At 37.5% G+C, this 25241-nt stretch overlaps 1 protein-coding gene across 2 annotated transcripts in view; it reads right to left on the minus strand.

Annotated features, from left to right (window-relative positions):
* Nucleotides 1–12775: 12775 nt before the first annotated feature.
* Nucleotides 12776–25241, minus strand: part of slc2a15a (solute carrier family 2 member 15a) — a 54546-nt gene continuing 42080 nt past the window's right edge. For both annotated transcript variants that reach the window (XM_055018261.1, XM_055018262.1), the window contains exons 7-12: nucleotides 24771–24958; nucleotides 21238–21348; nucleotides 20594–20695; nucleotides 19307–19382; nucleotides 14593–14720; nucleotides 12776–14098 (exon numbers count right to left, since the gene is read on the minus strand). In XM_055018261.1, the coding sequence (XP_054874236.1) occupies nucleotides 13850–14098; nucleotides 14593–14720; nucleotides 19307–19382; nucleotides 20594–20695; nucleotides 21238–21348; nucleotides 24771–24958 (854 nt within the window). In that variant the 3' untranslated portion in view covers nucleotides 12776–13849. The remainder of the gene's footprint in view (nucleotides 14099–14592; nucleotides 14721–19306; nucleotides 19383–20593; nucleotides 20696–21237; nucleotides 21349–24770; nucleotides 24959–25241) is intronic.

Here is a 25241-nt window from a genome sequence, read left to right on the forward strand (position 1 = left end):
AACTGTATTTAATCACACAATGAAAAATTAAAAGAAAAACAACATGGTCTTCTGCTTCTCTTTTTCTCTTCTGTCACACTGACACCACTGCATGACAGTCATAGAGAGAGAGACTGGGGCCTTTGTCGAACAATAGCAGAATGAATATGTAAAGAAAAGCTCATAAATAGAGAACTGAAAGACCTCCAGCTGAGACTGCTCTCGGCCAGCCTCCAGCCACACACACACACACACACACGTACGCACACACAAACGCACACACACACACACACTGACACACACGCAGGCCCTTTCAGGCAAAGACAACCAGCACTCAATCAAAGGTCTGTAAGGGAAATAGTTGTTAACAGATCAATCACCTGTAGGATGAGACCAACAGAAGAACAATCCATCTGTGGCTGGAGCTATGCTAATGAGAGGAGTCGGTGCATTACTACACACACACACACACACACACACACACACACACACACACACACACACACACACACACACACACACACACACACACACACACACACACACACACACACACACACACAATTGATTTGCAGTATTACAGTTGTTTACAGGAGCACACCAATACTTCAGGAAACCAAAATTGTTGGAAACAATTCTCTACACAGACTTTTTCTCATTCTCACAGCTTAAGTAAACTCCATCTGCTAAGGAGGGTCATGAGATGTGACTTAAAGCTCCAGCACAAATCTAGTAAGTGCATCTCAAGTGAAGAACACATACAAGATATACAAATGTTGCATGACCTCCTCTGCAAGAAGGAAGCAACCACATATCATAACTCATTCAAGTTTAAACTACACAGTGCAGCATGGCTTCAGTGTGTCAGCACCGTGGAGCTGTGAATGGAGCAACAGCGTATGTTAGTGCTGAAGCCAGAGTCAAAGGGAAAGAGAATGAATGAAGTAGAAGACAGAGCGCAGGTTTGTGTGTGTGTGTGAGAACAGACAGAACAGAGCATACTTGAAATGAAATAGCTGATACTGACTTGTTTGTGTGGAGTTGGAAACACTGCATAGATGTGTGTGGTCATGTGTTTGTGTTGAGGTACAGCCTCTCTCTGCTGTTTGTCTCCTGTCTGTAGAGCCCTGCCAGACTCTGTGAATTTTCTTTCTTCTCTGTCTGGAGTGACTCTGTCTTTCCATCCCTCTATTCCACTCCTCTCCTCCTCTGTCCTCTGTTAGTCACTCTTTTTCTCTTCAACCCTACATCTCAGCACCTCTTCTTCCCTGTCTCCTACAAATTCTAGACAGATTGTTCCATATCTCTATTTTTTATATTGGTTGTATTTATTCTGTGGAGAATTAAACCCTTCCTTTATATTGAACATAAAAATACAGTGGTGGAAAAAAGCTTTCAGACACCCCATGCATTTTTGAAGTACTGCATTAAGAATAACTCTTAAGTCATGAAGTGTATTTTATTTTAGTACAGTCACAGCCAAAATACTAAACAAATCCTAAAAAAGCCATTAAAAACTTAAAATTGATTAGTTCCATAAAAATACGTAAGGAATTCTAAGTATTGACTCATTTTGGTACCAGTAATCCACTAATGAAGGTCGTGCTTTTTTTTAAAAGACACAATTTTTGTTGCCATATGTTGTTGTTGCTATATAAAGCCAGTATATTTGAAAGTTCTTCAGAGGCAAAAATGACTAAAACGAGGAACCTAAAGCAGGAAACACGCCTGAAGATACAGATTCTCAGCCAGGAAGGGTACAGCTGCCGCCAGTTAGCCAGGAAGTGCCGATGCAGTCCTTCAGCAGTTGGATACATTCTGCAGAAACACAGACGAATACCAACAGCTTGGAAGACAAACCAGGATCTGGGTATCAGCAAGAAATGGTCGCATTCTGATCCACATGTGCAGGAAAAACCCTCGAATGACATCAGAGGAGCTTCAGCAGCAGTGTTCAAACCAAACAGGTGTCCAATGTTCCACCTGCACTGTATGTGGCTGACTTTCAGATCGTGCCTTAAGGTCCTACAAGGCTGTCAAGAAGCCCCTGATCAATGACAGACAAATAAGAGACAGGTTAGCCCACCGTTGTTGGGCCCAAGCACACAAAACCTTGACAGCCAGGAACTGGAAGAAGATTTTGTGGTCAGATGAGTCCAGCTTCCAGCTTTATATTCCCCCTGCTAATGTGAGGGTACGCAGAAGGCCAGGCGAAGCATTATCTCCAGTATGTACGGTACCTACTGTTAAGCAAGAATATACCAAACTTAATTACGGTAATTCGGGAAGAATGGGACAAGATTACCCCTAGAGCTCTACTGCGTGCTGATGGCAGGACTACTAAATATTAATTTGATGATTTGATGGTTTATTTATGAACATTTATTTTTTGTTTAGTCTTGTACACATTCTCTGCTATTTGTTGGCTTTGATACTGAAAATGTTGAGAACTGACAACTGACATAGCTTTTCTTGTAAACAATAAACAAAAAATATATAATTTGTATTTTTTGCATCTGTCTAATGCAGCCACACCTTTTGAAGTACAAAAACGATTTTTCCACAATTATTTAATGATAATATTTGAGATTCTGTAAAATTTTAAGGGTGTCCGAAAACTTTTTTCCATCACTGTATTAATACAGGCTGTAAGTATAGGACTGTATGAGAAAGCAGCATTCTGTTGGATTTTAAAACAATCATAGCAATAAAACATGAAAACTGAAGCAACAAACAAAACATATCCTTCAGCATACTTTTCATACATTTCATCTTTCCATTCATACTCTCTCTTGCTTTCATTCTGCTACCCGTTTTTCAGCTCCCACCAGTTATTATTGTGGCCTGCTAGCCACTGCTGATGCTGTAATCATCATAAATGTGGTCACCTGCTCATTACACTAGGGCTGCGCTGTGATTTGGACAAATTGCAATGAGATGTCTTTTCTTCTCCAAGGGTGAAAAACACTGGTTGGGACACATGGAGCTGGATCAAGAAAAAAGAACATAGACTAGAAGAAGAAGGAAAATGCTCTTTTTGTCAGTACAAGATAGAAAATATGATGTCTTTTTAAAGTTAAATTCTTGTGGTTGCTATAGAGAAGACAAAGGGCATGTGGTGAACTCTGCACTCCTTGCTGAACAGTCTGACAGAGAACTACATTTTTGAGTACATTCATCATTCATACTGTCATTTAATGTGTTCTAATAAATGCATATATACCCTACTGTTCAAATGTTTGGGGTCACTTAGAAATGTCCATATTTTACTGACAGAAAAGCAGTTATTTTCAATGAAAATAACATTAATCAGAAATATAGTGTAGACATTGTTAATGTGGTAAATGACTATTCTAGCTGGAAACTGCTGATTTTTAACGGAATATCTACATAGGAGTACAGAGGAACATTTCCAGCACCATCACTCCTGTGTTCTAATGCTACATTGTGTTAGCTAATAGTGTTGAAAGGCTAACTGATGACTAGAAACCCCTTAGTACGGTAGTGTATGTCCTGTCATTTCAATTGCAGATCAGAGTTTTAAATGTGTTTCTTGAAGCTAAACACACAAAATCTCACCATTTTAAAGTGCAACTATCAAGTTGTTACTTAAACTATAATAACTAATGACTGATTAAATGATTTAGGGATGTAGTAAGGGTTGCTAACTGCTAGCAAACATGTAAGACAACTAGTCTGGAGCTTGAATTAAATTATTTTTATAAAGTTCATCTTCACAAATTGCAAGTTATGCCAAATTTATGCCATTGCATAGTGCTTGCAGAGTATAGTTTGGATCAGCTCCTCAAGCAAGCAAACAAACAAACAACAAACAATCATATCAGTGTTGTAGTTGTAATCCCACATTGAAATGTTGGGAATTTATGGCATCTACAATATCTTGAGTAGGTGTGAACAAACTGGTGATAAAATGACTGGTCAATATTGCAGGCAGTTACAGAGCAAAGAATTCCAAACAAATACAACTGATTCTAATTAAAACAGGACTATACTATTTGTATCTGGCTTCACTTGTGTTGAAAATGTAGTACAGATTAATGGGTGTATGTCACCATGGGGGAATAGTAATAGGTTTTCCTCTTCTTCTCATTTTGTTGCCATAGTCTGATGTTCCTTTTCCCAGCTAGCTTCATTTTTTAATATTAGCGACTATCTTCATGAAATTAGCTCACTATATTTCTCCCATTATCATTTTTATCTAGCTCTAGCTTGAAATGTTTACATATTTAATATCCAATGTCCTTGACTATCTTGTAATGGAATAAAGGGGGTGTAGGGTATTGTTTGAAGGAGGATAGTTTCTCTGAATCAGCATGGTAAAATGCACCGTTAATGGAATTTCTCGATGTCTACTCAATACCCCCATGCTTTTAAGTATTTAACTCAGACAAAAAGATATCCCATAGAAAAAAGTTTTTCCACCCCTGGCCTTCAAAACGATACTACATCCCAGTCATTATGGCAGGTCTTAAGCTACAGTCAGGTCTGCAGTCCTTAGCACAGTATGCCACTTGGTCTTTATTGCAAAGCTTGTCCAGGTGTTTCCTTGTCTGAGGTTACCCATTTTTCACAGGCTACATAGTTGGATGGGATCTCATCCAGAGTGCAGTGTAGAGTTTATGACAGACTCCTGGGCTCAAAGTTGACCTAGGTCAACCTCACAGATCAGAGCCGTATCTTCCGGGCCAGGTCCAGAATGTGGCTGCTGCTGAAATCACAGGTTGCATATGGTCAGTTTTTGTTGGCCTCTACATGGACCGAGCTGCACCCTGCAAGGCTGGACACACCTCTGGCCACAACTACCCTGGCCAAGCACAGGCAGACCATTATCACCTTGGCTGTGCTCCCTTACAGACTGAATGTTGCCGAGAAACATCTATTAATGCTCAAACTATGTGACTTTATGTTTGACACACTGTTTCTTACAAGACTGAGTGAATTATTGTAGTTGGATTGTGTTTTTCAGTAGTTAAAGTGTCAAAGTGCCAAAGTTAATTGACTTGGTGAGGCCATTTCCCTCTCAACTTCAGTGGCCTACATCTATCATCCCAGTGGTTTCCAGTTCTCAGGACACAGCACGTCTTTGAGAGATGAGACATTTTTCTCTTCCTCTCTGACTGCAGAGTACAGAGGCAAATTCCTGACATTTCTAAATCTGAATCAGAAATACTTTAAGAATTTCTTGTGTAGCCACTGTTCTGCTAGCTTGTGTAATTAAATTCAGTCTGTCATTAACAGTTTCCTTTATCCATCTTTCTGAAAATCTGAACACATTGAGTTCATAAATACACAGGGAGTGAGAATTAGAGATAAAGCTTCCCAGAGTTTAAACCCCTTAACAACACAATTTCTTGATCTTCCAAACTACACCTTCAATGAAGTTTTATCAGTGTGGCATGTCTTATATTGTGTATCATAATAACACTTTTTATCTTCTAATGGAACCTTCTCAACTTCCTGTAGCTGTAACTGCTGGTGTGTAAACTTTGCCATATGGCCCTTTAACCTTCAGGGGTATCAGACTTTTGGTAAACAGCATCTATTAAGAACTATTAATAACAGAAATAGCTCATTAAGTTAACAATGCCATGCCACTTTTTACTACCCCTATTAAGGAAAATTATGTAAATACAGCTTGTTGTTGAGTAGGCAGAGTTATTGCTAATCTGATGAATTAAAGATGTCACATTAAATGTCCTGTAAGTAGCCCTGGAACAACAACTGATTTCAGGGGCTTCGAGAGTTACTTTTTCATTTAAAATGTGATATTTGTTGGAATGAAATCCAAGTCACATAACCAACAAAGCACAGTTAAAAATCTTTATTCTGGGCAATTAGCTAACACATGAACTTCTAGTAACCTAACTAGTATTAGCATCCAATAAAACTGGTTTCAGTCTTACAAAACCCAAAGAGCTGATTGTATTTTTACACCTAATCATAGCAGCATCTGTTGAAGCTGCTATTGTTGGTGTTTTGTGTATTAGTGACCATAAAGAGCCTCAGAGTGCCCCCCAGACCCACTTTGGGATCCCAGGGACTAAACAGGGGCTACAACTGGGAAAGTGTTGTATTGTTATTCACTGAGGCTAACACTCAGGTCTCCCTTTTGAGTGCTGCTGGGTATCCACCATTACAGGTAGTTGTGAACTGCTAGTACTTGTTGAGATGAGAGCCTAGCACACAATGAACGGCTGAAGGGCACAATGACTTCAAATAACTTTCAAGGTAAACTCCCTCTGCACAATAGAAAGTGTCTGTGCCACAAAGGACCCAGGCACTTCAAGTCACAGACACCCAGAGTCACATTGTGTATTGACCTGCGTATTGTTGATTTGTTCTTTTTTTCTGGGTTTTGAGAGTCGTAAATGAACACAGTACAACACATCTGTGTCATGTTTGCCAGTAAAATGACACTAAATGGAGGAGAATTAGTGTGATGCTTTAGTGACTTCAGTGAAATAATGTTGTAACCAAAGATGGGGAAGCTGCATGGGAGCCTTGCCCAGTCTGAAGGTCTGGACTGGCTCACAGAGACTTTAAAGAGCTTATCGCACCCTTTTCTTCAAGTCCTGGTCCTGCTGATGTGAATGGACCACCACTGTCCTCTGGTGGCAGTTTGTTTCAGTCCAGGATGAAAGACATACAAACACAAATAAACCACTCTCCTGGCTGACATTATCTGAGTTTCAATACAATCTGAGCAACAATATATTAGTAGCTGTTTACAAACACACTAAAAATATCCTTGGCTGCATGTTTTGTTATGTTGTACTATGAATTGATTAATCATTAATTTGATGCTGACAATAGCCTTACACTTCTACTTACACTGCTCATCCACATCAAAGCCAACAGGTAGAAAAAGTCCCTAACACATACACATTGAGTAATGAAAGGCTGCAATCAACATGTGACTGTCTTTAATAAGGTGGGGGAATAAACATGTGAGTAGTGGAACAGTCAGCAGAAACCAACCCAGCTCTGAAAACAGCTCAGATGCTTATTGGGTGGCTACATTAGCATACTGGTATCTACAACCATGTCTGTAGCTCAGGGGCAAATTAATGGTGATTACCATTTAAAACAGACCCAAGACTTGTTCAAAGAAGTTACACAACCCCAACCCTCAGTGAGCAGCTGATGTCATTGCTTAGGAAAAAACATTTTAGCATTTTAGATTTATCCTGGAGGTGTTTTGCTGTAGGTGAGTCTTCTGTGCTATGTATTATATTATATTATATTATATTATATTATATTATATTGTATTGTATTGTATTGTATTGTATTGTATTGTATTATATTATATTATATTATATTATATTATATTATATTATATTATATTATATTATATTATATTATATTATATTGATTTAACAAAATGGGAGGAATATTTCATAAATTCAGAGCTTTTAATTGGGTACAGGCTTACTTTGGAGACATGCCTTTTGAAATTTCCTCTGTTCCCCTGGTAATGAAAACGTTACACTTTATGCCTTTTCTCTGTTCTATCAGTACATCAAGAGTGTTGGCAGGTCTTCCACTTCCCTGAATCAAGCTAACATGAATGAAACTCGACACATCCTCCAGACTTTTCACACTAAATGTTTTGCAGCCTTCCTTCATAGCAGGTGTAGGTTGATGTGTGTTTTTGTTGTTAATGTTGATGCTTAAAATCAAGGAATACACGAAAATAGAAAGGAAAGAACTAGATTTAAAAAATTACATTAACAGAAAAACTCAGTAAAGAGGTGAGAATAACATCAGTGTGGAGAAGTACATTATATTAAGCAGTTAACTGTTGTAGGTAGTTGCTACTAGTCATATTCTCTAACATCTTTTCCCCAACCTTTATGAATGACCGCCTTTTATTTGTCTTTGGTATCTAGTTTTAATATGCAAATTTTGGGTGTTTTAATTCTTAAACAATTACATAACTTTTGGCACAAAAGAATCAACCTGAATTTGAACTGATTTCTGACTGAGTCACTGAATGTTGATTCAAGCCCTCTCAGAAAAGTCCCAGCCTATACATTGGTGTATTTATGTGAGAGGGAAACAAAGCCTCAAAGCTGTCTGTGTGGCAGCATGGTGCTGGAGCATAAGATCAGGCCGGCCCAGTCGTAACACACTTGCTCACAAAACACTTAAAGCCTGTAGCAGTGAAGTGCTACATTCATCAACTATCTGCCAGAGCATTTACTCTCCTATCCTCACCAGCTCACGGAGACGGATGACAGAGGGAAGGACATAGAGAAAAGGTAGATAACTATTTGTGTGAAGCAGGCAGACCCGTCAGTACCTCAAATGTCCTACCTCCACTCCACAATATAAAGGTCTTAGAATTTTTCATCACCGTGTGTCAGCTATAACAGGTCCTCCATTTTCTGTGTTGTGGCCGTTGTTTAATGACATGGATTTTTTTTTAAATTTGTAGTGTGTTTATATTGTGCTACAAGGTAGCATTATGACTGCAAAATATTCAGCATCAGCACATGCATCAATGACAAGCTGATGCATTATCTACACACTATTTAATCCTCATTAGGGCCACGGTGGGGCTGAAGTCTATCCCAGCTGACTTAGGGTGAAGGCAGGGGACACTCTGGACAGGTCACCAGTCTATCACACACTCTAAGAAATTTCCCTGTAAATTTACAGTAAAGAGATGGCAGCAAAAGTTGCCAGCAGTGCACTGTTTTTCTACAGTAAACCTACTGTATTCTACAACAACAGCTTATTACTGTAAAAATATTACAGTATTATGCTGTTTAGAGTTTATGCTTACAGTATATTACTGTCGGTATTTTGGTGCCATTATACTGTTATTTTACTGTTTGTACTGTAATCTTCATAAATAGTTTACTACTGTAAAATTGATATCAGAGAATGTGATGATATAAAGTGATAACATTGCTAAAAACTAATGATTTAAAAACATCACATCTCAAAATGAAAGCCCCAGGAAATAGCACAGCATAGAAATGGCTCAGACAAGAGATGACTTTACAACATTAAGCTTTCAATAAAGCCAACTCTGTATCAAACATATTATTAAACCCATTAAGTTTTAGTAACATACAATCATTTCCTCATGCTGAACAGGTTCTCATTCTGCATGTTCTAGTTCAGGTACACTGAGTTTGGTTTCCATTTCTCCTGAACTGTAACAAAAGATATCTATATATCATTTAGATTATTTAACTACTGCATTGAACACATTCAGTAGCTAACAAATTTCAAGTAATTCAAGTCTTGTAAAATAAAATCTATAAAAACAATTAATGATGTTGAACAGGCTGTCAACAATCTGTATAAAAATGGCATATCACATTTCAGGTACGCTGCCTTCAGGATCAGTCTTTCCTAACTCATGATCATGTTCAATAAACACCAAGTCATGGATCAAATCTGGAACTTCAAAACTGAGACACATGGACTGAAGTATTTTATACTGAACTGAAGACAATACTGAGACTTGTTACATTAGAATGACAACATGAACATCTGGTGGCAGACGGGGCTTTTACTTTGTGAAAGTGAGCTCCTGTGGTGGAGAGGTGCTGTGGGTTTACATGAAGTCCCACTCAGAGTCCATGAGTCTTTTTTTCAGGGAGGCTACACGGGGATTTACAGTAGACGTCTTTTTCTGGAGCAGCTTCACTGACCTCTTGGACATCACCTTCTCCTGGCTGGCCTTTGTTCCCCTCTCAGGGTTGATACCAAGAAAGAGTCTACAACAAATTGACAAAGAAAGAATATATTAGGTGTGGTAGGCAAAGATCACTTAAAGTTAATATGGAACTCTGTCACATTCATCAAAAAAAACAAACAAAAACAGGAAATTCAAATTATTAAGCCAAACAGAGGCTTCCACTTATAACAGCTATTTAGTTCAGTACACAATTAAATGTAATTTTTGCAGCTATTTGCATAACAAGCAAATTTACCTTTCCTAAGTGGAGAGAAAACCAACATGACACATCCTACAAACCTTTTTGTAAAACTTGAAATCATCCAAATGGTCGAATGCAGACAAGTACATGTGGAGATTTGAAACACTCTGCAGCCAAAGGGGTGTATGCTAGCTGCTAGCTAACATTGTGGAAAACATGGCTCAGACAAGAGATGACTTTTCAACATTAAGCTTTCATTAAAGCCAACTCTGTATCAAACATGTTTCAAAAACTGACTTATTTAACCCATTCAGTTTTAGTAACATACAATCATTTCCTCATGCAGAACAGGTTCTCATTCTGCATGTTCTAGTTGAGATACACTGAGTTTGGTTTCCATTTCTCCTGAACTGTAACAAAAGATACCCTTATATCATTTAAATTATTTAACTACTGCACATTTCAAGTAATTCAAGTCTTGCAAAATAAAATCTACAAAAACAATTAATGATGTTTAACAGGTTGTCAACAATCTGTATAAAAATGGCATATCACATTTCAGGTACCCTGCCTTCTGAATCAGTTTCTCCTAACTCATGATCATGTTCAATAAATAACAAGTCATGGAACAAACCTGGAACTTCAAAACTGAGACACCAGGACTTAAGTATTGTATATTGAACCGAACACAATACTGAGACTTGTTACCTTAAAATGACAACATAAACATCTGGTTGCACACTGGGATTTTGCTTTGTGAAAGTGAGGTCCTGTGTGGAGAAGTGTTGTGGGTTTACATAAAGTCCCACTCAGAGTCCATGAGTCTTTTATAAGGGTGGCTAGATGGGGATTTACAGTAGGTGCATTTTTCTGGAGCAGCTTCCCAGACCTCTTGAACATCACCTTCTCCTGGCTGGCCTTTGTTCCCCTCTCAGGGCTGGTACCAAGAAAGCGCCTATAACGAAATGACAAAGAAAGAATATATTAGGTGTGGTAGGCAAAGATCCCTTGAACTTAATATGGAACTCTGTCACATTCATCAAAAAACAAACAAACAAAAATAAACAGGAAACAAATTATTAAGCAAAACAGAGGCTTCCACTTAAAACAGCTATTAAGTTCAGTACACATTTAAATCAAATTTTTTCAGCCGTTTGCATAACAAGCAAATTTCCCTTTCGTAAGTGGAGAGAAAAGCAACATGACACATCCTACAAATCTTTTTTGAAACTTGAATTTACCCAAATGGTCGAATGTAGACAAGTACATGTGGAGATTTGATAACAGATCAGTGGAGCATCACATTGTATATTTGATGGAAAATTACAAGAAAGACAGAGATAGCTAACTTAACCTAGTTGGATTTGGTTGCCTAGAAATTCATTTTCTTGGTCTGGTTTAAAAGTAAGAACCAAAGTGTTGTCCAGTCTGCAGCCAAAGGGGAGTATGCTAGCTAACAGTGTGGGAAATGTTAGCATTCATGCTAGCGACTCGGGGCTAACACCAAGCAGTAACTAACCTGGTTATGTTTATGTTACTGTCTGTAGAAAAGGCCCCAAGGTTAGTTCATGTTCACACATTGTTAGATTTCATTCAGTTAGACGTAGTACCTTCAACGGGCAGGGCATCGCCCATGTGAAACGTGTGTGATGAGTGACGTCATATAATAGTATGCGGCGTGATAGAGGAATGGGTCATATATGAGACGTTGGTTGTGCGTGCAAGAAGAGTAAGTATTGTCTGAATGATTTGTGTAATGTGTCTAGTTAATGTTATTGTCAGGTTTATATTCTGTATTTATTCTTTAAGTCGAACTGTTTGGGCACTGTGCGTTTGTAAAGTCATGTGTGTAAGAGGAACATGAGTATTTTCACCGTCTGACGTTTGGAGCGTCAAGTTGCTGCTGCGCTGTGCGCAGCTAGTGGTACTTGCGGTTACCAAGTAAGCGCATGGTCCATGTTTATATATTGAGGATGTTTTATTTTGAAATGCCAAAGAGGAAGTTGCACGTTAATATGCCAAATAGTGGAAGTAAGTGTATTTGATGATGTTCATGGATAAGTTTGATTGCAGAGCATTTGTTTACATTTCTGTTCCTATTGTTTGTGTATTTAGATATAAGTTATTAAGATATGTTTATTATTATTTCCTTGTAGAAAAACCACAACCAAACTTCAAGTAAAGTAGAAAACAACGCAGTCTCTGTGCCTTTTATTCCATACTCTGGATAAACTGGCTTTAAGTGGTGTTCTGGCCGACACTCCCTGTGTGAATCCGGTGACAAACCAGAACCAGCGCTGAAACCTAGCTAATTCTTAATATCTCCCTTACACTGTCAAAGAATAAAACATAAAATAGACTGACAGAATTAAAAGTAAGGCTGACTTTTTTTTTTTTTTTTTTTTAAACAATCACAGTTACCTTGTCAAGTGAACCACCGGAGCAGGATGGATCAGCTACAGGTGGTCCGTGCAGGTCTGAGCCGGGCCGAAAATCATGGTCCTCAATTCTTCCTTTTCTCCTAATTATTCCCTCAGTAATGAGTAGAATCACTGATAGATAATATTTTAAACCTATTTCGTTACTTCTTTGTGTTGACTGTTTGCTGAATGCGGTGATGTGCAGGAAGATATGCTGAGATGAGTAATGGTCGGACTGCGCCAACAGTCACACTCAAATCAACCCAAACCAGAAAAACACTGTAATCTGCTGTAAGATTGTACGGTAGCTTGCTGTTGATATTTTGTTCTTTAAAAACACATGAATTTACAGTATTCAGCTGTATTTATAAAGAACAGTACATTACTGTACAAAATATGCTGTATTTTTACAGCAATTTGTTACAGTGCAGAAAATGACGATGCACTGAGAGAAAAACATTTTATTACAATCTGAATTTTATTTATTTTTTTAGCTTTTAGAAAGCCAAACTATCCAAATGTGTTGTAAATATTTATTACAGTTTACATATAGAGAAGCAAGAAGCAGTGGCTAAGACATGTAAAATTTGTAATGATGATCAAAGAAATATGTCAATTAGAGATTTGGTTTTTTTCTGTACATTAACCTCTAGCAGCTCATGTCAGTCTCATACATTCAAGTTGGCACCCTTGCTTATTTTCAGGAATATATTTAGTAAACTATGTACAAAGATGGTGTACTCAATCTCCATTGTGCCTGCATAGCTCTGAGTGGTCATCTCTATCTGATGCTTGAAGATATGTCATTACATTGCACGTAGTTTTACAAGTGACTAAACAGTCTATTATTCAACAACAACAATAATAATAATAACAAAAATGACATGCAACTTTTTGAAGTTTTGTCCATCATTCCTAACAATTTCGCTAACACTGTATTCACCAAAATAATTATGAATGAGATCTTGGAACAGTGACATGGTGTCACTAATACAATCACGCTATGAAAACAATTAATCTACCAGTTTATTCACTTTACTTGGAAGTCAAAATGAAAATGAGGGCACTGACAAGGGCACTAAAACTCCCCCTAATTTAGGAAAACCAAACCACAACCGGTACAGTACAGATGACGAGGGAAGTGAATTTATAAACTGTGATGGCTTTTCTCTCCAAATATGTTTGTCAGGTCTGTTTTTATGTTTCTTGTCCTGTCACACTTCATGTCCCAGATTTCAGTTATCACATTGAATAATACAATGTAACTTTGGGGGGAAAAAAGGCCAAACCAATGATGGAAAACTGGATTTTTTTTTGTCTTAACCTAAAGCACTAAGCTGATAAAGTTGCAAATAGCAGGACTGCATACTATACTGTTTTTTAACAGTATTTTTAACCTGATTGTGGTTCAAGTGGGAAGTCCAGCTTCACTAAACTAGAATCCTCTAAATACAAGTGAAGTGTAGTTTAGTTAAAGGGCACATATCGAAGTAATCAAGAGCTTTGTAATCTCAGTGAGAAGCTGAAGCTCTGTTAAGAAGATGAGCTGTCAAACTCCAGTGAAGCATGTTCCATACCACCGTAGCCATTCATCTTCTTCAGCTTTAGCTGATCACCATGAATCAGACCCTGTGTCTCTAGGACTGCCTCCTTCTTACTGAACATCCGGCTGATCTCCATGAAGGTCTTGTTTTTGGTCTCTGGGATCACGATATAGACGTAGATAGCAACAAACACGCAAATGGTGGCGAAAACCAAGTAGCAGTAAGCCCCTGCTGACATCTGATGATTGGATAGGACAGATGGACAGAGGATAATTGGAAGGGTAGAGCAGAGAGGATAGAAACATGAGGTTGAAACAGAAGGTTTTTTGTTAGTTTGTTTACAAGAACTCACATGAGCCTGTATGTAGACAATACTCAACTGATCAGAGCTTATAAGTAAAGGAAGTGGTTAAGAATTTGTTTTTGTACAAATGGAATGTATGACATTATGATATTTTAAACTGCTAATATATCATTTGATCATTCAAGCTGCTCTCTAATCAGTTATGCAAGGGAGAGCTGGTCAGATGTTTATGGAAATGTTACAAAAGAAGTCACTGTTGGAAGCTTCCTAAAAATATTTAGAAACAGAAATGGAGACCCTAACCAGGAGGGTGGTCAGTGATCACATCAATTAGTTCTCATGACATTAAATATGGGAAAACTTTAGCACTTCAAATGATATTAACATTTAGGAAAGAGATGCAGGACAGCACAGTGTATTGCTTTCACCTGTAAAAAGGGGAAGACGAAGCCCACAGTGAAATTGGACAGCCAGTTAAGTGACCCTCCTATGATGTAAGCTGCTGGGCGATGGGACTGTTTAAACAGCTCTGCTGTGATCAGGAAGGGGACACCAGCTAGAAAAGGGAAAAGCAAACCAGAACAAAACATATACAATTATAAATGGCAATTACAGTTTTCTATTTGAATGTTGTTGCACTGAATTCATTTAGAAGTTGACATCATGTGGTTTAGTACAGCACTTTATTTAGCTTGGCTGCTCATGAGAAAAAAATCATCAAAACCTGAGATTTTTTGTCTCTTCTATGGTCCTAAAACTTGTTATCCTACATTTCCCATAATTCAGCTTAACAGTGTCTTTCCATATACTCCCAGGTTAACCCCTCAGAACTCACGTTGACAGTAAATTCCTGTAAACAAGCAACATGTTTGTTTAGACTCCATCCCCACTAGATTGTTCAACAAAATATTTCCTTTAATTAACACTGTATTAAATATCATTAATTTCTCTTTATTGGCAGGCTACGTAGTGCAGACTTTCAAAGTTGCTATCATAAAGCCACTCTCCAAAAAGCCTACTCTGGATCAAGGTGTTGTAGCCAATTACAGACCCATATCCAGCCTCCCCTTCATTTCTAAAATTCATGAAAGATTTTTTCCAAGCCGATCATGTTACTATCTGCATAGAAATGGTTTGTCTGAAGAGTTTCAGTCAGGATTTAGAATACATCATAGAACAGAGACAGTACTGGGGAATGTCACCAATGATCTTTAAATGTCTTCAGACAGTGGACTAGTTTCTATACTTGTTCTACTGGATCTCAGTTCTGCATTTGATACAGTTGATCACAGCATCTTATTACAGAGACTGGAACTTGTTAGTGGGAATAAAGGAACTGCAATAAACTGGTTTAAATCATATTTATCAGATAGATTCCAGTTTGTTCATGTTAATGATGATTTTTCTGCCCACGCAAGAGTTAGTTCTGGAGTTCCACAGAGTTCTGTGTTAGGACCAATATTATTTACTTTGTACATGCTTCCCTTAGGTAATATTATTAGGAAATACTGCCTAAATTTCTATTATGCAGATGACATCTAGTTATATTTATCTATAAAGCCAAACAAAACCAATCAGACAGACTTCAGGCATGTCTGAAAGACATAAAGGCCTGGATGACCTTTAATTTTCTTCATTTAAATATGGACAAAACTGAGATTATTGTATTTGTCCCTAAACACCTCAGAAACATACGACACAACCAGATAGTTACTCTCACCACCTGCTATCCTGCTATCCCCACCCCAACACCTCCTGTCATACCCCACCCCTCTCATCTTCACTCTCACCCAGCCGGTCGAAGCAGTTGGCGCTTTTCCTGAGCCTGGTTCTGTCTAAAGTTTTCCCCCCTCTCCCTACTCCTTCCCTCTGTCACTCATAGGGAATCCAAAGGTAATTCTGGATTGCTGTGTTTTATTTTCTCTGTTCAGAATTCATAAGGTCTGTACCTTACCATCAATTTTTTTTTTTTACCATAGATGACATCTGTTGTGCATCTGCACTATATAAATAAAATTGAATTACTATGATGTGATCAGGGGTATTTTCGTCCATTTTGACTTTGAGTAGTATTAACTATAGTGAGTGAGCAGATGTTAATGTGTAGTGCCCCTCTTTTCAATAAACTCAGTAACCAAAATTGCTACCATTTTTGAGCATAATCTATGTATGTTGTCACATCTCTTAATATGTTACTAACTGTTGAATGTTAATTAAACATTATCTAGAGTTACTATTTAAAAAAAAGTTTTTGTGAGACTGAACATAATTCTTTCTAAACTATCCATGAGACAGTTTCCTGCAGTCAGAAAGGTTTTCATTGTTTGGTGTTAAAGTAACTTTTGTTTTCACAAATCAAGTGCAAAAAATGATAGAAAAGTCTTCTAACAGGATAGGTTTTCTTTTTCAATCTGTGAGGGTCTGTGTGCGCAAGACTTTATTCATGGTCCTGATTGGCTTATTTATGTTCATTCATCTATTTATTTATTTATTTTAGCAATTGCAATTAAGCTTGTAAATGGCTAATTAGAGATAAACAAAACTGTCCTCTCAGGTGAGGGCCAGGCTAGCATGTGGACCGAAGAGTCATATATTAAAGAATGCATATCACGAATATTGTATTATCATATCCTTTCATTAAAACTGCAGTATCTGTCTCTCTCACAAGAGGCTGTACAAGATGAATTTGTCAGCATATAGAAAAAATAAATAGGCATATTTATCTCTTATTGTTAGATGCTGTGAAAAACTGTTTACAAAGAAGATCGCTTAAAATTTTTAAATTTACAGTATTCCTATGGCTAATGCTTATAATTTAAACATTATTAATTCAGTGTCATTTACCAGACTCGAAATACATATTTAAAATGTAAAGATTTATGGCTTGATATGTTGTAGGAAAATGAATGTTTCCCAAAGACCTTTAAAGGAATTTTCAAGGTATGACCTCCAGAGGGCAGCATTCATTCATTCATAACACAAACCAACCTGAACCCTTGCAGAATAATCGTCTGTCTTAGTTTGTGGTTTATCAAAATGGAAAAATCAAACAGAATGTGCCAGACAAAATAACCCTGGTTTTAAAATTCTGTTGTAAAAAACAGGACAAAAAAACCCAAACCAATCATCCTTTCTCTGTTGGAATCAAATCAAACTACAACCATAAATATTTCATCACTTTCTGCTAATCGTGTCTACCTGCTCACAGTTTTGTTTTTTGTCCGTAATTACACTAATATAATGAAGAATAATTGGAATAGCTGATATGTGGTAATCCCCTGATCAGTCTCCTCTTTCCTTTGGGTCATCCACGGAACACATTGTGAACGGTCTATATTTAAACCAAAATGACACACCAACTAATCTTAATTATTTGACATAAAATTAAACAGCTACTGTTTTTATAACTAATCAGTCAATACATATTTTTTGAACAAAAGAGTAAAAACATCCTTGCCTCCAGATTTTAAAATCTGAATACTGCCTGTATTGTAATCTGTGATGATAATAAGCATTATCTTTGGTTTTAGACTGTTGGTTAGCCAAAACAAAACTTTGGGAGACTGTGATGTTCTTTGTGTATTTTGTTGACCAAATAATTAACTGAGTGAATTGAGAAAATAATTAACAAACTGAAAATGTGCAGTTGCACTGCATTCTGTATACATCGTAAAAAAGTGTGAATTTACGTTTCCTCATCATTTGAAGTCTTTTACAGTTTTTCTCAATTGATAAGACACTAAATTCCATTCACTGCACACAGCCACCAACTGACTGCACACATTTCTCAAAAACAGGACACTGCTGTCTAAATTTTGGACACTATTCATGGTTTGCACACAGTTTCCAAAACTTTTGCACTCTTTTTGCAAAAGACTGAACACGTTTTTTGCTCATTTGAACACAATTTTCACTCATAGCACACATTTTTTAAAAAAGTGAACACTAGGAAGCAGAATTGGGACACTGTTCCAACACTACTGTCACAATTGAGACACAATAGGTCAAAACTGAAAACACTTTTGCCAATGAACTGCACACTGTAAAACCTGCTGGGAAACAGCATTAGCTGTTCAGAATGCAATCTGTTGTTAAGGTCAGCAGATGGTAAGGATGGTGCATAAAGTAAATGGTTTCAGGTTTACTGTGGTTTACTTTACATGTATGTAAATGTTGTTTGTCACTTCAATGACATGTCTATACTGGAACAATACAAGCAGTCAGAAATGTTCTCAGAATACTGTAAAAAATTCTAATGCATAATTCTGGTTCACAAGTGCTAGTAAAATTACAGAAAGTGTACATGACTGACTTTTTCTGTGTTTGGTTCGTTTGTTCCAGAGAGTTTTTCAGTTGGATTCTGATGATACACATGAATACATCTGGGACAATGTTAGTTTTCATAGAGGACTATTGATTTAGGAATGTTTCAATATGAACTTCAAATTATTGTGGTTTTTCTGCCGCCATATTCTCCCTTTCTGAATCCTATAGAAGAGTTCTTCTCTACATGGAGGTGGAAGGTATATGAGCGACAGCCATACTTTGGGAAAATCTCTTGCAATCAGTGCTCTTGGCATGTGGTGATGTTTCTGTTGATGCATATCAGGGCTGGATCAGACACACTAGGTCTTTCTATCCACGTTGCCTGGCCAGAGAAAACATATCTTGTGATGTTGATGAGGTCCTGTGGCCTGACCAGGCTGAAAGAATTGATGCAGATGTGGTGTAAATATTTGCATACTGTACAATACAGTGCTGTATTTTTTGTCTAACATTATTTTTTTTTCTAATGTACAGTCAGGCACTGCAATGCTCCCCTCTGATTCATTTATAGGATGCATTTGTGTTTAAGTTGTCATTTTTAAGGACTATCATTTTTTTACACTTCATGTGAAAACACGGTGAGGGAAGAGTGTTTTGTATTTAGCAGTGCAGTGTGCTAGTTTTGCTTCGTGTCTTAATTTTGAAAACAAAGTTCAGATTTTGACAATAAAGTACGCTTTTGACACGTGTGCAGTGCTTTGTGAATTGTGTTCAAATAAAGAAAATAGTGTGCAGTGTGTTGGGAAATATGTGTTATTTTTCAGGAACAGTGTCTTATCAATTGAGAAAAAATGTAACATGCAGTGTAGAGCTTACCTGGTCCGATGCAGAATCCAGCGATGATGCCGACCACACAGCAGACACTGATGTAGCGCATGAACGGTAAGTGAGTCTGCAGATAGAAGAAACAGCCCTATAAATAAGACAGTTTGAGAACATTTAGAATTTTTTTTTTAGTGGCAAACTGACTCCGTTTTAAAAACTGCTTCACATTTCAATCCACTGCTACCTGGCCTTGCATGAAAAATTGACTGGGAAAAGCATTTTGCTGACTGAAAGGGAAATGCTCATTCCAAATGTGTTAATTTGTCTTTTCCTCTGCTTGTTTCCTCTCCTCCTTCACTTCCTCTTGTCTTCTACTGAGTGGTAATGTGGAGAAAGTTAGTAAAAAGAAGTGGAAATAGTGACTAAAACAAGAAGTGACAGAATGATAATTTAAATTCAGCTAGAGCCTTTCTGTATGGAGTTTGTGTATTCTCATATCACCATGGGATTCTGCAACAGTATAAAACAAGGAAAGCACTCCGAGAGCGCAGTACTCCACCAACATTGCTCAGTCGTATCATTTGTATCATTGCTGAAATCTTGAAAAGATTGTTGCAGAAATCAGGACACCATAGAATGTGGCCATTTAATACAGATGTACCCACAAACAAAATAACCTGGTACTGAGCACAAGCGTGTGTTATGCAGGTGTACGTTATGTACAGATACTGAATTGTGTGACCTAAATATGTAGCAGAATTGATGGGACTTGGAAACACCTCCACAATTTAATCAGCTGTTCCTTGTATTATTTCTGATGGATAAGTCCTAATAAGTCCGCAGTGGTCGATTTGTAGTAGGATCGCAATCATGTGATCGTCTGCAGGCAGCTGACGTAGCGTTCACTTGTTGTCATAGCTACAGGGACGCCGTGGTGCTATCTCGCAATGATACAGAAATCTTTTAGAAATCCGTGGATCCAGACTATAAACACCATCACTACCAAAATGTAATCAGTTGGTCCTTCTGTCATTTCTGACCTTCTCTGAAAACTTCATCCAAATCCGTAAGTCCATTTTTGAGTAATGGCGCACACAGACAGACGGACAAACATACGCCAATCGTCACATAATTGGCCAGCGTTCCTTGGCGGAATAAAAATGCAGGTTAGAAGTGCTGGACAGACACACACACACACACACACACACACACACACACACACACACACACACACACACACACACACACACACACACACACACACACACACACACACACACACACACACACACACACACACACACACACACACACACACACACACACACACACACACACCTGTAAAAGGAGAGCTAATGTGATTCCACCACTGCAGATGCCCATCATGGCAAAACCCCCAATCATGAGAGGCCTCCTGCCCAGCTTCTCTATGGTGAAACACTGCAGGAGGAGACACAGAGATTATTGTTAAATAAATACATAGTGCACATGTTTAATATAGTCTGGCATGAAGACTGCATGTAGGGGAAAATCAGCTAGTCTGGCTCTGTCCACCATTCAAAAATGCACCTACCAACACCTCTAAAGCTCAAAGATAAATGTTGTGTTTTACAAGCATTGATGTTAAAAATAAATGTAAAAAGAAATCTTTCGTGACAAATGTTTCCATCTATCCAGCTCTTCTGTGCATTGTTTCTGGCTTTACTGTATGTTGCCAGCTACAGTCAGACATCCAACCAACTTTTGGTTTTGGTCCAATGTGACAACCTCACTGTAATTGTAATAAAAAACAACGATGAAAAGAGAATGTGCAGAACTTACACAGTAATTTGATGAAATGGCAATCGAAGATGCGTGTATTGAGTTCATCTGGTTCATCAGTTTTGTTTTTCGTTATTGTTTTATCATGAAGCACCTTATAAAGTTGTATTTTTTTTAATCAATAAATTACTCCTGTTGCATCTGTCTTATTGTAATTTTACCCCAATGAGTCCAGCGATGATCTCTATAACTCCTGTTCCTGCTGTGGTATACTGGATCTCTGGTGCTGGAATACCTGCATTCTTAAAGATGTCGTTGGTATAGAACCAAATCTGTGGTGAAAAAATAAACATTTAAAAAATGTGTGAAGTGATATGTGTTGTCTCAGACTTGTTCATCACTGTTCAGAAACTAGTTTGACACTTAAAACCTTTCTTGGCCTGCCACTATATGATATCATAACGTGTTGAAAATTTTTTAACTACTGTGGGTTCTACTTTCCATAACTGTAGTGCATTTGCAATCTGGGATTGATCAGACAAAATGAGTCATTCCACCTCAATTCACCAAAGAAAGTTCACACCTGACCATTGTTCAGGTTTTTAGTAATGAATACTGATTGAGCTGACCATGTGTAAAATCAAGGTTCATCGGCAACATTAGTTATTCAATTTAAAGTTCTTAAAGATGGGTGGGGTTATGTCCATTTTGCATTGATTTCTTCAAACCATTCTATGGAGCAATGTTTGAAGTGTCATAATATAACTAGAGTCCTGAAATTTTTCAGGTTCATTGATAAGTACATATGGTTTTCAATGGTACAACCCTTATTTGATAGAATAATACAAACTAGTTATATGATGGTACAAATTTGGTCAAATAATGTCTGTGTGGTTTCTATTCTGATATTTCACCAACCATGAAAACCTTTATTTTTCACCCTAAGGGGCTAAATTTCCCAGTAGACCTCCACTCAGAGGCCCACTTTATGAGAAAGAAATTGTGTGACTAACTCTTTGCATACAAGGTTTTAATCTGTTAAAACAGATCTTGATAAAGAAGTCAAAAAGAAGTGACTACATATAGAAAATAAACATGGACAAAATTGCTTATGGTACCACTTTTCATAAAATAATTTGAAGCACTATAAGTTGGAAAACCATGATTTTTTTTGTCCATTAAAAATGTTATATAATCTTCCAGTTTGGATGACTTTTGAAGTGGTTTCACCCACCATACTTGTTCAAATGCATGCTCAAATATTGGTCTTAAATGCAAAAAAAAAAAAAAAGCAATTTTGATTGATTCTTTCAAAAAAGGTTTGTGCCACTGAAGACCATATGTCATACATCAATGAACCTGCAAAATTTCAGGACTCTAGCTACCCCGCCCCATTTTAATTTTTCTTAAACTCCTGAACTAAAGTTACCTTTGACCCCCAATTTTATACTCAATCAATACCACTTAAACCCTTAAACAAACAAACACAAAAAAGAGTGGGGCATTCCGTGAATTGAGGCGGCCATCACCACCTTCACCATTAATATTATTATCATCATCACCACCACTTTCATCATCATCATTGTTATCATTATCAGCACCATCATCACCGTCATCATTATGGTCATCACAGTCACCTTTATCTTCAGTGTCAGTCATCAGCGATCATCATCACTGATTATACTCACTTTTTATTTTAGATTAATCATTTCTCATTATGTTGTTACATATTATTCCTCTCATTCTAGTGTTGCTGTTTTAATCACCACCATCACCGTTGTCACTATAACCATCATCGTCAGCGCTGTTCTCAGTATGTGTAGGATTTAGCAGCTAAAACTACAGCATGGATAAGGTGTGTTAATGAGTCTAGCTCCAGTGCTTAAGATGTGGACTTTTTGGCCCAGACACCCCACTAATCATTTGAATAATTAATGAATCTCTGGGGCAGAATTCAGACAGGAAATCTAGCTAATTGTATCAGCAGAAAAATGATGACACCAGCTCATAAAACAATAATAGGCCAGTTTTCATTTCAGTGTCTTTGACTAATAATCTAGATCAGTCAGATGAGGGAGCTGTAGAAACAGGGAACCACAGGAAGTGGACAAAAGGGTAGAAAGGCAAAAAGAGAAAGTTGGAGATAAATTGTTCAAGATGGAGATTGAATGCAAAAAAAAAGAGCCAATACTGACCAGAACCATCTAAAGTTATTTCATTGTGAATTTATGCTAATTGGTGCTGCTTAGCACTGTGCCTAAAGACTCCATTTAACAGAAATCATTTGGCAGCTACCAGCTGATGGGCTATATAGGCTGATATGTTTTTTTGTTATTTATTAAAGCAAATGCCTATATGACTACCTGGTTTTAGGGCTGTTCTAATTGGGCTGTTTCGCTCTGAAAACCAATTAGCTGTCCATCCTCTCTTTAGGAAGAACGCTGCCGGTGCATGTGTGACTGACACCGCAGAGCAAACAGCCGACCGTACGCTGCAAGAAGACCAACGCTTTCTTTTGCTTCTATCCCTGAGTAATAATTTCACAGTGAAATATCATCAAATTTACAGCACAGCTGTTGTTTTTAACTCGTGTATGATTAGCTTGTAAGATGATGTTGCAGTTATAAAATCAGGGTTTTAGCAGTACAGAACAGTTTGAGACCCGTTATTAAATGATTGCTGGGTAAAATGTTGGACTGCACTTCACTCACTGTTTCATCCTCGTTCTCTTGTCTGTTAACGAAAACAGAAAACTAAGTACATGTAGCAGGTAGCAGAAGCAGCTTTAGAAAGTAAATAAATCTGGTGGACTGCTAGTCAGCTGCTCATTATGAATGATTCAGCTGAAAGCAGTGGGCGGTGATGAGGCTGGATTACAAAGAGCTCATTGACTATTGATTTGGTATGTGTGAGGTTTTCTGACACCCAGATTCTATCTTTAGCAAGCTACTTTTAGTTTAAGGCTACACTACCTGTCCATCACCTGACAAAAGCAAAAAGCTGGACCACATGATACCAAACCAGAGCAAAAAGAAAAGCCAATACTGCACTTGTATTTCCCAGGTGAACAGAAACACTGAATGAATGCTAAATGAATCTGAATATGTAAACCTGTAACTGTTTGCTAGCATTGTAGCAACAACACCTTTACAAGTTCAGATGGATCATAAAACATATTTCATGTTTTCCCAGCTTGCTCTAGTGACAAAATAACAGTTAATGTAGGTTTAAGGACAATGTTTTTGTACTATATGGCATTGTTTAAATTAGATATACTTTCCTAGACTAACTGTTCAAACATTTCAACCCCACTGCATCTCTGGCATGGAATTTTTGGGTTAGTTAATACAGTGCAACGCTGCTGCATCTGTCCACTGCTTTTCTATGTTCAGTTCTCATCATCAAATGAAAAATTTAAATACTCTATTGAAAAACGGTTTTGAAACTTTAACTAAGCATTTCTAGACTACTTCACAAATAGATAATTGACTCTTTGATTCATTTTAATTGTTCATAGTTCACAATTATATTTTATTCAGCTAAACTAACTCTGCTGCAACAACACTGCAAATGTGAACAATTAAAAATTAAACTGAGATAATTATTTATTTGTAATGTCATCAAAAAGTAAATCTGAAAGTTTTAAACATATTTTTTATTTGATTCATTTTGATGATTCGAACAGAAAAGTAACCTTTAAAGCTGTTCACAGACCTAATATGTATACATTACTCTGTGTTCAATGTGCCCTTACAGCATCAATGCCGGACAACTGCATGCCAATGTTGATGACCACCACACTCAGCACTTGCCAGCGGACTGTGTCATCCAGTAACAGTTTCCATACTGACAGTGTTTCCACTGACGACAAGGAGTGCTGCTCCTCCTGCATCTCCTCAATCTCAGCCTGGATGTTACACTTGGCTCTGTACTGCTTTAGAGCTGAGAAACAGGAGACAAATAGCATTGTGGTTACAGCACATTCTGGAAAGGAAACAACATCTGAAGCACTGGTCATTACAGCAACACCAGTTATGCTATTTCATTAACATACCAAATGGAAGGTCAGACAGGTTATCTACCTAAGATCACTGTGGGATTGGTAGATGTTTTTCTCTGACTGTGGTCAATACAGTGATGGCAGTCTATCCACTGGTCATCAGCATTGTTTAATAAGCAGTTTGCAACTACAATTCATTCTTGTTCTTTATGTACATGTTGCTCC

This window comes from Amphiprion ocellaris, chromosome 16 (genome assembly GCF_022539595.1).
Source record: "Amphiprion ocellaris isolate individual 3 ecotype Okinawa chromosome 16, ASM2253959v1, whole genome shotgun sequence".
In the NCBI taxonomy this organism is placed as follows: Eukaryota; Metazoa; Chordata; class Actinopteri; family Pomacentridae; genus Amphiprion; species Amphiprion ocellaris.